The 13,416-nt window shown below is 47.6% G+C and overlaps 1 protein-coding gene across 7 annotated transcripts in view; it reads left to right on the top strand.

Annotated features, from left to right (window-relative positions):
• PEAK1 (pseudopodium enriched atypical kinase 1) overlaps nt 1–13,416 on the top strand; it is a 110,670-nt gene that overhangs the window by 64,812 nt on the left and 32,442 nt on the right. For all 7 annotated transcript variants that reach the window (XM_021543420.3, XM_021543413.3, XM_021543419.3 and 4 more), the window contains one exon: nt 10,145–13,405. In XM_021543420.3, coding sequence (XP_021399095.2) covers nt 10,254–13,405 — 3,152 coding nt within the window. In that variant the 5' untranslated portion in view covers nt 10,145–10,253. The remainder of the gene's footprint in view (nt 1–10,144; nt 13,406–13,416) is intronic.

Below are 13,416 nucleotides of genomic sequence, written 5' to 3'. Positions count from 1 at the left end.
CCGGCTCGGCCCCAGCCCCGGCTCGGCCCCGGCTCAGCCCCGGCTCAGTCCCGGCTCAGCCCCGGCCCAGCCCCGGCTCAGCCCCGGCTCGGCCCCGGCCCCGGCTCAGCCCCGGCTCGGCCCCGGCTCGGCCCCGGCTCGGCCCCGGCTCTGCCCCGGCTCGGCCCCGGCCCCGGCTCAGCCCCTGCCCCGGCTCGGCCCCGGCCCCGGCCCGGCCCCGGCTCAGCCCCGGCCCCGGCCCCGGCTCAGTCCCGGCTCGGCCCCGGCTCGGCCCCGGCTCAGCCCCGGCCCCGGCTCAGCCCCAGCCCCGGCTCGGCCCCGGCCCCGGCTCGGCCCCGGCTCGGCCCCGGCCCCGGCTCGGCCCCGGCTCGGCCCCAGCCCCGGCTCGGCCCCGGCTCAGCCCCGGCTCAGTCCCGGCTCGGCCCCGGCTCAGTCCCGGCTCGGCCCCGGCTCGGCCCCGGCTCAGTCCCGGCTCGGCCCCGGCTCGGCCCCGGCTCAGCCCCGGCCCCGGCTCAGCCCCGGCCCCGGCTCGGCCCCGGCTCGTTCCCGGCTCAGCCCCAGCCCTGGCTCAGCCCCGGCTCAGCCCCAGCCCTGGCTCAGCCCCGGCTCAGCCCCGGCTCGGCCCCGGCCCCGGCTCGTTCCCGGCTCGGCCCCGGCTCGGCCCCGGCTCGGCCCCAGCCCCGGCTCGGCCCCGGCTCGGTCCCGGCTCGGTCCCGGCTCAGTCCCGGCTCGGCCCCGGCTCGGCCCCGGCTCGGTCCCGGCTCGGTCCCTGCTCAGCCCCGGCTCGGCCCCGGCTCGGCCCCGGCTCGGCCCCGGCTCGGCCCCGGCTCGGCCCCAGCCCCGGCTCGGCCCCGGCTCGGCCCCAGCCCCGGCTCGTTCCCGGCTCGGCCCCGGCCCCGGCTCGGCCCCGGCTCGGCCGCCTCTGCAGTTCAGTGCCGGATGCAGCTGCCTGCTCCTGCTGCCCCACAGCAGCTGGGCAGTGAGGGCAGGGATTTCCTGCCTGCAGCAGCCCGCTCCTGATTCCTGCTTCCCCTTGCTCCTCCTTCAGCACTGGCTAAAAATTATAGTGGTTTACACACTTGATAGCTATAAACATCTCTCTGTGAAAATGCAGGGTATTTCTTCTCTCATGGAGTAAATTGAGCAAATTCCCCAGCTGCAAAAATCAGTCATTGACTGTAAAGATAAAAAACTAACGCAGGATTTCTGTTGTATTTCCTTTCTGATTGTGTCCTTGATTATATTTAATGGTGCCTTCACTGCGTAGTTTTCCATATGTGGAGTATTTTAAAGTATGGAATCAAATTTTGGGAACTAAAATAAATTACTGGGGTTTTGTTGGGGCTTTTTCCTGCCCTACATCTTGTCTCTTTTGGTAGGCTAAAAAGCTGATGACTGTGAGATGCCCTGGGCTTGGCTGTTAGTCCTTTTCAGTCCCCATGGAGGGAAAGGGCTGCACACAGAGCCCCCACATGTGCCTGGAACACTGGGATGTTGTGGACTGGCAGACACAACACTTAATCATCAGAATAAGGAAAAAGTCAATTCTTATTATGTATGCTAAAAGCATCCAATGCCAGTACCTCCTAATTCCTTTTCTGAATTTCATCTATGCTGGTGCTTTTTATCCCTAATAACATTCTTATCAGTGGTGGCTTGCCATTTTATGGGGATGGATTTTAGGCAAAGCATAAGTAGAATAAGCAAAGAAATTATCTGTTGTAAACTTCAACACTAGTAAACATTAATATCTTTAACCTTTTGACTTGGAGCTCATCACTCATTTCATTGCTCTGGCTTACGACTGCACATTAAAATTTCTTGCATTCATCTTGCTTGCTGAAGTAGCTTATTGGGATGAATAAATGGCACCCTAATTAGAAGAGTAGCCTGATTGAGAACAAGCTGCTGGAACCAGCTTTGATGGTCAAAAAATTACCTGTAGCTAGTTTCTCAAGATTATCAAAGAGGCCCTCAAATTAGAATGTCTGTCTTTGATCATAGATGTGAGGAATGAGGCAAAATGAGTGCACCAAGCAGATGGCAGTGGGAGGAGATGGTTGCTGTGGATTGGGAAACTGGAGGAGTTTTTACAAAGATTCGGGCCCTTTCCAGGCATTGCTCTACCACATAGTGAATGAGATACCAGTATAGGGCTTATTTTTATTTCTGTTTTCCACCATAAAATAGCAATGTATGCGTCGTCAAAAGTTAAATTGATTAGGTTATTTTTAGAGAAAAATCCCTCTTCTATCATTCCTCTGTAACCTTACCCTGACTTTTCTAACCTGTAGTGTGACAAGCTTCAAACAGTACTAATCTTTAGTAATCTCTTTCCACCTGGCTTCCTTACCTGGCTGATTCCCACTGCCTGACCTGGCTGTGGCTGTGGGTTTGTCCAGATCCCTGCAGGACCTGTGGGTGTGACACAGTCCCACAGGCACCTGACAGCCTGAGGCCCCAGCTGCCCAGTGCAAACATGAAGTCACAAAAGGTAGAAATGGGATGGCCCAGGACTGAGTTACAAGTGTGGGACAGAATGACAAAGTGTGGGAGGAGGAGAGAAAGGCCTGACCTTCCCAGTGGGAGAGGATGGGATCTCCGTGTTCTTGCACCATGGGTTGCTTTGCTGGATCAAGCTAAAACCATGGAAAAAGCAGGATCTGGTAAGAGGAGGAGCAGTCAGGCACAGCCCCCAGCAGTGCCTGCCCTTCACCCTGCCCAGACTTCTCCAGGGGCCAGCACAGGAACAGTCTGGTAATGAGCAAATCCTCTGCTCCACTGAAATGGTTGATGCTGGTTTCAAGCTCTGAATCTGGGAGCTTTGGGTTCACCCCACCTCGTACAAGTGTCATGGCTCATCCCAGGTATAAATGTCGGGTTCTTCCTCTGAATCCATTGACCCCTTGATCTCAGTGCCAGCTTCTTTCAGGAAGTGTTTTGTGTGGAATAATTTTCTTTTTGGAGATGTAAATATGCTGCATTGGGTTTATTGCCTTTTTTTTCTGAGATAGACACTAAATGGGAACACCCAGTCTGTCTTCTTTATGTGACGGATCATTTAATATACTATTACATTATTTTATTTGTCTCAGTTCTGAACTAAACTATCCTAATCTTTTTGTTTCACTGAAGGGATGAAAAGCTTTCCATATTAAAATATTTTTGTGGCTGTTTTATGCAGCATTTCTTCCTGAGGTGTCATATGCATAGAACTGAGTGCAATACTCAGTAAATCATGTCATTGATTTTCTCACACAGAAAGCATGTAATCTGCTGGTTGCCTGCCTTTGCTGTGACACCATTTGCATGCCCTGCCATTAGGAATTGGAGAGAACTTCTTAAAAGCTTAAAATAAAATTGTGCCATTTCTTTTTTGCCCATTGGTTCATGGTTTGGTAGGAAGAGCAGGTTTCCTTCCCAGAAGTAATGATAAAGAGCAGGTCCCTTCACCATGTGCTGAACTGATGCCTGGTTCTGATAAGGGACTAATTTTGCATGGCTCAGCCACCTGGTTCCTGAATTTCTCCACAATTCTTGGCTCTGCACAGTCCAGACCTGCTGTGCTGTTGCCGTAATTTATCAGTTATTTTTAATACCTCATTTTTTTATTATGGCTCATAGTGGTTCGTTCTTAAACTTAATCCTGCCAAGTCTTTATTTAATGACTCCTGAGGTTCCCAGGGGGGACTGGGACCACTGGAGGGTGCCCACTGTGCTGCAGCCTCAGTGTTGTAGCTGTTCTTATCCTGGCTGTGAGCCAGCCCCTCCCTCCTGAGTTACCTGCCTTGACTCTTCAATGTGTCTTTGGTTCCTTTGGTTTAGTCAGTTCTCCCCCATCCTTTCCAATGCTGTTTTGTATTTTGATATCCACAAGTTATTTGCTAAACTGAAATGGGGGTTTTGGGGGGTCTTGGGGGTTGGCACTTGTGGGTTTTGCTGCCTCAGGTGTTCAACACTCAGATCCTTGGAGCCAGGGCCTGCAAGAGTGCAGGGGAAAGAGGTTGAAGCAAACAGAAGTTGCAGAATTGCTGGACTCCACAACCCAGGGATGATCCACCCTGTTTTCCTTCTCAAGCTGTGCTCAGCAGAAGGATAACCACAACTGTTCCCAGGTCTCTGACTATAAAAGCACTATAATGTTTCTCAGGTATTGCTTTTTTGTTTGTTGTGAGCAGACTCTGGAGAGGTTTGGTAAAGTTCATTCTCCTCTACAAGTATTTGCATGTGCTTAAACAAAAGGAAAAAAAGATCAAAGGGCAGAATTTCAAGTGAGCCAGGAAGGGTAAATCAAAGATAATTAGATTGGTCAAGATACAGTCATACTTTTAAAATGCTGTGAGGGACTTAATTCTGTTTCCTTTAAATAAAGTAGGGAGAAACTGAAATGCACTGGAATTGGGGATATTTTTTGAAATTGTAATTATTGTGACTTTTTTCCTGTCAGTTGATATGCTTACCTGTAATTTGCCGCTAAATCTTAGAATGTTGTACAGCCATTTTCCGAGAGCACACAATTTATAGTTTGGCTTCCTCACTTTTTTAAAAGTAGAAAATAAAATCAATTTTCCACGTAAATAAAAAAGTATTCCTAAAGAATATACTGTACTGCCATGTCTGAGCACTCATCATTATAAGAATTTATATATATCTAAATGGACCATATAAATTTAAATTTTATTAATACTAAATGATGCTTTTTTTCCCAAAAGGAAAAAATCTCCAGTTAAGAATGTCAAGAATTCTTATTATTGGGACTCGTAAGAGTCCCTATTCAAATGCCAGCCTTGGCTGGCCCCTCAGCACCAAAGGGCAGAGCTTGGCCTTGTTACAGCTCTGTGTGTTCCCATGTGGTGATGCAGAATCTATCCAGAGTACCTGGGCAGGTCCCGAGGATATTCCTTGCCTTTGCCTTGCTCTGTGGCATTACCTCTTTGGGTTGTGTCAATTGCAGAGAAATGTCCATTTTCTTCTTAAGCATCCCAGATTGTCTAGCCATGGGCAGGTTTTTTCTCCAGTTCCTTGGTTATTTCTATAATCTTTTATCCTTACAAGTTTTAGGGAGGAAAAAAAGCCCATATTTAAGGTTTTTCTCACTTAATTAGTATTATGAAAGATTTATGTAATTTGAGCTCTTTTTGAAGGAGAAAAAATACAATGTGAAACAGTCAAACAGGGAAAAAAAAACTGATCTGCAGCAAGATAAAACTTCTTTTTTAATAAAAGTGGTATTGCCCAGCATTTATGGAAATGTCCATCTGTGCTCTCTGCCAGGGTCAGAGCTCTGGCTTGGTACTGCAGTGAGCTGATATTTAGCAAATATCCTTCACTTTGGGAATAAAGTTGTGCCAGCCCAAAGTGCTTCTTGCATTCTTTAGTTCCTTGGGTTTTCCTGGCACACCCTGAGTGAAGGGAGTGCTGGACACTCTCTGGGAGCATTCCCACAGCCCACTGCTCCCCAGGCAGGACCTGCACCAGTGTTGGTTTTTAAAACAGTCTCTTGAAATGTTTATGATTACATTAAAATTTAAAAGAAACAGAAATCAAATCCTGGCAGAGAATAGCCATCCATTTTTCCCTGCTGTGTGAGACTTGCACTGCTGTTTATGATGATCAGTGACTGTCCACATGCCTCTAAGTGGTTCAGACAAACCACAAAGCCCTGGTGGTTTTGTGGCCTTTGGGCACTCCCATATAGGAAGCCCAGGTTGAATTCCCACTGCTGATTTTGTCAGTCTGAGGACAGGCCTGGCAGTGGGGAGAGGTTTGTGGTTGTGCAGCAGCCCTGACTGGGCTGGTGCCGGAGAAGGCTGATCAATGCAGTTTATTCTGCAGCATAAAAATTGCAGCCCCATTGTCAGGCCCAGCAGCACTAAAGGGAAATGGATTTTCCCTGGAGGAGGACAAACCAAAGGAAACCTGTGCCAGGATGTGGTGATCCCAGAGGAGACCAGAGGGTGCTGGTTGCAGCTCAGGAAAGTCCTGGCCTTTCAGTGGGGGGAGATTTTGCAGCACACAGCATTGCAAACACATGTCTAATAGGTACATTCATTTTCATATGCTCATTCATTGAGCAGGCATGATTAATTAGTGCGTGTCACCATCTGGTACTTACCGAGACTATTCATTTTTAAAATGTTGAAATTGTAGGGAATGTTGCACACCAATTAAGTTCTTTTTAATTGGATTATTTTAGTATAAAGTATTACTGGAGAAGGCCTTCATTGTGATTCAGCCAGCATGCATCCAAAGGAGACCTGCCAGCCTGAAATTACCTAGAACAAAGGCAAAATGCCTGAAATGCATGTTTATTACTATCTTCATGCACTCAGCAAAGATGATGTCAACAAATAAAAGCACCACAGAGACATTTCTGCATTGCTGTGCAAGCTTCCTGACACGAGGGTATCTCAGCTGATCCCTGCTTCATCTTTGTTCTGCAGCTCCAGATCTGTCATCTTCTCCCTCTGACCTGAGAACTGAAATATGCTTTTGCCTTCCTGACTGCTTGATGCCAGCTCAACAGGGCCAGGCTGAGCCTTCCTGTGCACAGCTCTACCTGCTGGAATGAGGAGCATTAATCTCATATACACAAGGAATTATTTGGCCTTTAAGACTGATAAATTATCTGTGCTGACTCAGCCATTTAGTGAATGAAGTGTCACGATCTTCTGTTGGGAGCAGAAGTTGTCTGTCTGTACTTGCTCCTGACACTGACTCACTGGTGAATTTTAGTTCCTTAACGTCACTGCACTGCAGTGGTTCCCTGTATAAATTGTGAATAGTTCTGTTTACCAACTTACATAAAAGGCTTCGAGACACAGGGATGAAATGCAGACTGTTGATGTCACGTATTTGCTATTAATACTTTCTTTACAAGTCTGATGCTGTTTTGTAAGTAACATCTTGTCATTGCCTTGATTTTGCGTAGATTGAGCATCTTCAAATAAGTTTTGTCATCTGAGCTACTCATTTGAGAAGAGCCAGGATCTCTGCAGGGTGCACATTCCTGTTCTTTAGCAGGTACATGGAGTGTCAGTGGAAGCAGGGAAGGTAGGGAAGAAAAGACACTCGCAGCAGGAGAGATCTGAGGTGTGACTACCTGGATCTCTCATTGTCCTGTTTTGTTTTGGAGACAGTGCAGGAATCCAGCAACGAACCGTGTCAGGATGATTTTTTTTCTTGTCCTTGTGTGTATTTTCAGTTCCTTCATTGGCCTCTGCTGCCCCCTGCCAAGCTGCAGCTGGAGACAGCCATGGAAGCTACAGCCTACTGAAAGATTTAATTTCTCTTATCACTCCTAATTACTCTCACCATAATTATCACACATAATAGAGAATCTGTAGTTTTAAAAGTCATTCTTTTTAAAGGAGAGGAAAGCAGCAGAAATATTGCTTTTAGTTGTTCACCAAGGAAGAAACTGACTTTTTTTTTTAAGAATGCAAATGCTTGCTCCAGCAAATAAAGGTCACTGTGGATTTAATTTGAAATAGCGTAGGAGTGTTTCTGATTTCGAAGTACAAAAGTAGCACAGTGTTGGAATTGTTTTGGTTGTTTTCTTAAGATCCATTTCCTCTAGTTGGAAGGTGGCTGTTTCCTCTGTGGTGCAGCTGCAGGCAGTGTCAGGGCCTGTGACAGGAACTGCTCGTCCTGCTGTGCCTGAGCCAGTTGCAAACCCAGCTGGGGTTCACAGAGCCAGGGAGTCAGTGGCTCTTCTGTTCCAGAGTGTCACAAATCATCCTGGGGGTCAGGGCTGTGTTCAAACCAGTTCTATTGGCTGTTGGAGACCAAAAATGCTGAAATAGCTACGCATGGCTTGTATATACTCCTGTCCAGGTTCCACATCTGCATTTCCACAATCACCAGGTGTGTGATTGCTGAGGTAAAGTGCTGCAGGCAGCACTGCTGGCACACAAGGGTGTTCTGGGATGAAGCACAGAGCTGTAGTTGTTACTCTCTGGAGAACTGTGGTTCTGCTGAGTTTCCTGTAATTCCCATTCTCAGGTTGAGTGTAACCCTTCTCTGGCTTAGAGGAAGTGCCAGCATCAGTGTCAGAGCAAAGGAGAATGACCAGTGTGTTGTGCCAGAGGCAGTGGTGCCATCACATCAGGATGTAGCCCTGGGCAGGTGGGCACTGCAGAGCTTCCTCAGTGTCCCCCCTGGTCCTGGCAGGAATTGTTTGGAACACCATAAAGCTGCCTGCCTTGTGATGGGATTCTAGAGCAAGTGCAGCTTATGCAATTTCAGAGAAATAAGATCACACAGGTAAATCTTAAAACCCACACACAAGCACTAACCCTTTTGTTTAAATCGGTTGTTCAAAGCTTTTATGTGATGGAGAAATATATTTTTCAAGAAACCATTTAGTTTAGATTCCCATTAGTGTAATTTTACTCCTTCTATTTTTTAAACACACGAAAAGAGGGAGCCAACCGGAGTATAAAATTCTTGTACATGCTCTCTCTCTGGTTTTAGGAAAACTGTTTCTTAATGTAGTTTTTCTGCTTACAATATATGGCCTTGCAAGGTGTTGAAGCAACAAAACTTGAGAGAGATCAAGAAACATACAAAAGCATTTTACTCTGTAAATGCAAGATAAAGCCTAAAAGTTTGGGCACATCTCAGTGTGGCAGAGTTTCTCTCTCTTAGGTCATACAGAGAAAGCTTTTGGCAGTGGCTTTTTGGCAAAAAGCTTTGTCTGGAAACATATTTAGTCAGCATATGAAATGTGATAGCCCTGGTAGCACGGCTGTGTCTGCAGGCACTAATAGAGTTAGGCTTCAGCCCCATCTGCTGTTGGATCGGGATCGCTCTGTTGGTTTGCCAGCACAGGACAGCCCTTGCCAAAACACAGAGCAGGACGTGAGGAGACTGACAAGCCCCTCCCGGTGTCAGCTCTCCTAATGATCCTGTTGTTTGCCATGCCATGAAAGCCAGTGGTGCCCTGAGAATTCCAGCACAGTCTCCCTGCTGCTGGGCTCTGCTGGGCTCTGTGGGAGCTGCAGCTGGACCTGCAGGGGGTCAGCACTGCCCTTCGGCGTACCTGGGTGAGCAGCAAGAATATTTGCACCCCAAGGCCTGTAAGAACAGAACAGGATTGATTTCCAGCACCTGTGCTTGCAGAAGAGCAGTGAACGTAGAGATCCTTTCACCTCAGTAAAATGTCTCCTATAATGTGAGTTATGCAACAGTGATGAAGAGAACAGACTTGCGGATTTGGCTCAGAAGGCTTAAAATCTTCAGGCATTAATTCATGAAACACTCAAATCCTGGATACTCTGGTGGCTATAAAGCACAGCAGATTCGTGTTTGATTTTTACTTAAGGCTGATTGTTTCTGGAAATAAAAAGATTCACTTTGAACAAGATTTTCAGTTCTTCAGTTGTTATTTCTGGAGGGGTTAGGTAGAAAAGCTACATATGAAACAAATCAGGGACTAAAAATCCTTAGCTTTGTTTTGAGGATATCAGAATGGTTTATTGACATTATGGTAAGCAAAAGGAGAAGGAACAGTAACTTTCTAGAAAGATTTCCACTGTATTATTATCTGACTTTTCCAGGACATCAGAACAGCCTATGTGTTCAGCCAAAATACCTCTTCAGTATTTTCATTTGACTCTGATGAAAAAAGTGCTAAAATGGCAGAGTTTGGGATTGCTTGAACACATTTTCTCACTTAAGCTGAGCTTGTTCACATTCAAAGCTAGAACAAATTATCTCAATTGCATTTAGGAGAGTAAACATACTTTTGCTTTTCTATCTCATGTTTGAGTAGTTATGGTGAAAGCATAATGTGTGGTAATCTTTGGGTTTATATCCTGTTCCTGCATTTGTTTTATTTGACAAAATTAAAGGCCAATGGCCCTGAACTAGTCAAGCAAATTACTCTAAATTCTCAGTCATTGCCATTTTTCCCTCCCTCTGCTTTAAGTAACATAGGACTTAGCTGCCAAAGTTTTAATTCTTTATGTATGAGAAGAATGATAGCTGGAATTTGGTTTTGCATTTCAGTTACATAGTTTTGTAAATGAAAACATCAGCAAAAGGCTACTTGCTCCTTCCACATTATCCCTAGTGTGAAAAACATAATGATCAAGCAGATTTTTCCCCATTCTCATCCTTTCTGTGTTTCATGTTCTTCCAGCATGATCACTGCTCAAGGAGGTGTCTGTGCCGGGTGAGCAGAGCAGAGCCATGGATGACACTCCTACCATGCACTGAGCGGCGGGCTGCAGGCGCAGAGCTCTGGGAAAATGTCTGCTTGCAACACTTTCACTGAGCACGTGTGGAAACCCGGTGAATGTAAGAACTGCTTCAAGCCCAAGAGCTTGCACCAGTTACCCCCAGTGTCAGAGAAGAAGCCCCTCTCACATGGAAACCTGAAACCCAATGCAAACCAGAGCAGCAGCCAGCGTGGCAGGGGCAGCGGCAGCTTCCGGCCGCCCGTGGCCAAGAAGCCGACGATAGCCGTGAAACCCACCATGATGGTGGCCGACGGGCTCTGCTGGGAGCTGACCACGCTGGAGCAGTGCGAGAACAAACCCCTGCCCGTGGGGTGGAACCGCAACAAGGCGGTGCTGAGCAAAAAACCACTGAACAATAACAATGAGGAGGAGATTGAGGGTTACAGCCATGTTCCTAGGCCTTACGGCAACAGCGAGGGCGTGGGTAAGATACCCAGTAACAATAATAATGGACTGACAGAAGTTCTGAAGGAGATTGCAGGTTTGGATACCACACCTCAGCTCACTGGAAATGAAACAAACTCCAGAGAAACCTTCTTGGGAAGGATAAATAATTGTTACAAAAGATCATTAGAAAGGAAGATCCCTCCGAGCTGCATGGTGGCTGGAATGAAGGATTCACAGAGTAAGCATGTTATTCTGAGTGGAAGCACTGAAGTCATAAGTAATGAAGGTGGACGTTTCTGTTATCCAGAGTTGTCTAGTGGAGATGAGAGTGAGGATGACACGTTTTTTGGCAGCATGCAGGAAGAGCACGAGAGCTGGGATGAAAGTGATGAAGAGCTGTTAGCAATGGAAATCCGGATGAGGGGCCAACCTCGCTTTGCTAATTTCAGAGCTAACACCCTGTCTCCTGTTCCGTTCTGTGTTGACAAGAAATGGAATACCGTGCCCCTTCGGAACAAGTCTCTCCAGCGGATCTGCGCCGTGGATTATGATGACAGTTATGATGAAATTTTAAATGGTTACGGGGAAGAGACGGTGATTCTTTACGGGCAAGAGAGCATGCAGAGCATGGTATCTTCTGATTCTACATCTCCTGATTCTTCTTTGACAGAAGAGTCTCGTTCTGGGACAACCAGCAGTTCTTCCCAGAAGCTCTGTAATGGAGGCTTATCTCCTAGCACTCCTCAGGATCTCAAAGTGATTGAACCAGAATATGAAAGTCTTTGTGACAATCAACAAGTGAAGGATGTGCCAAAAGCACCCAGAAATGCTCTGAAAAGTCAGGAAACTCACAAAGCTGTCCTTGCACTTCGCCTGGAGGAGAAGGATGGCAAAATTGCTGTGCAGACTGATACGCAGGAGAATAAAAGTTCTTCAGATGCTGCTGGTCAAGCCGTAACTATTAATTTGGTGCCTATGGAGGAGCAAGCTAAGCCTTACAGGGTGGTGAACATGGAACAACCAGTGTGCAAGCCATACACCGTAGTGGATGTATCAGCTGCCATGACCAGTGAATGTAAAGAGAATCAGACTGAAACCTCAGAAACCAAAAAGGCAGCATCTAACCCAAGCTCACCAGTAACCCCAGGCACACCTATTGCATCCTCTGCAGCATCACCTGTACATGTACACGCTAATCTGAAAAAATCCAGTGCAATCAGATACCAAGAAGTGTGGACTTCCAGCACTAGTCCAAGACAGAAGATACCTAAGGTGGAACTGATTGGAAACAGCTCAGGACCTTCCGTTCCTCCCAGGAAGACAAGCCACAAGTCAGCTCCTACTTCACCTACAGCTACAAACGTTTCTTCGAAAACTATCCCAGTTAAGTCTCCCAATTTGTCTGAGATAAAATTCAACAGTTACAACAATGCTGGCATGCCACCTTTCCCTATTATCATTCATGATGAGCCCACTTACGCTAGGAGTTCCAAAAATGCTGTTAAAGTTCCTATTGTAATCAATCCAAATGCATATGATAACTTGGCGATCTATAAAAGTTTTCTAGGGACCACTGGGGAGCTGTCTGTCAAAGATAAAACTACAAGTGTGATAAGCCATACCTATGAAGAAATAGAAACTGAAACTAAAGGCACCGAAGCCATAGGCAGCAAATCCACTGAGTTGCCCCAAGCAAGAGGGGTGGCCAGTAGCTCTGAGTGCAGGCTGGGCTCTGTGGCTCAAAAGGTCCAAGAGTTCAACAGCTGCCTCACTAAAAGCCAGATATCCCCACAGAGAAGTCACAGTGCTGACCACAGCTCCCCATCCAGAGTTCAAAAGGCAATGCAAGAGCCTACAGCAAAAGCAGACATAACCCCAGATGGTTCCATTGGCAGCAGTGGTGGCAGAGAGAATGCGAGCACGGTGCTCTCGCAGATTGTGGCTTCTATCCAGCCTCCACAGTCTCCTCCAGAAACACCTCAGTCTGCTCCCAAGTCCTGTAGTGTAGAAGAACTGTATTCCTTACCCCCTGAGGGAGATGCTACTAAAAACACCCTGGTACGACCCAAATCTCTGTTTACATCACAGCCTGAAGTGGAGTCCTCCAAGATGGAAAGCACTGCCATTAAAATGCAGAAAGATCCACTTTCACAGCCAGCTGCCACTCCCTCTCCAAAGCCAGCGCGAGCCACCCCGAGCGCCACGAGTCCCCAGGCAGAGCAGGCCCCGCCATTCCCCCCTCCACGCTCCACCTCCTCTCCCTACCATGCCAGTAACTTGCTGCAAAGGCATTTCAGCAATTGGGCCAAACCCAACAGCCCCACCAGGTCGACAGAAGCCGAGTCCATCCTGCACTCGGAGGGGCGGCGTCCCGACGCAAAACCCAAACGCTGGATATCGTTCAAGAGCTTCTTCCGCCGCAGGAAAGCTGACGATGAGGAGGAGAGAGAGAAGGAGAGGGAGAAAGGGAAGCTGGTGGGTCTGGATGGAACAGTTATACACATGCTCCCCCCGCCTCCAGTGCAGCGGCACCACTGGTTCAGCGAGGCCAAGTCCGACTCCAGCGAGAAGCCGTCGATCGTTTTCATGTACAGGTGTGACCCGGCACAGGCGGAGCCGAGGGCTGATCTCCCACACCAGGCTGGGCTGGACTCTGCTATCGCAGAGGCACTGGCAAAGGACAAGGGAGAAACGCAGGAAAAGCCTCCAGAGAGCTCGGAACAAAACATAGCCGGCCATTCCTCACCACCTCAGGCTCCCAAGAAAATCCCCAGGTACCACTCAG

The sequence above is a fragment of the Lonchura striata genome, chromosome 11, assembly GCF_046129695.1.
Source record: "Lonchura striata isolate bLonStr1 chromosome 11, bLonStr1.mat, whole genome shotgun sequence".
Lineage (NCBI taxonomy): Eukaryota > Metazoa > Chordata > Aves > Passeriformes > Estrildidae > Lonchura > Lonchura striata.
This window is presented reverse-complemented; position numbering and strand designations above follow the sequence as displayed.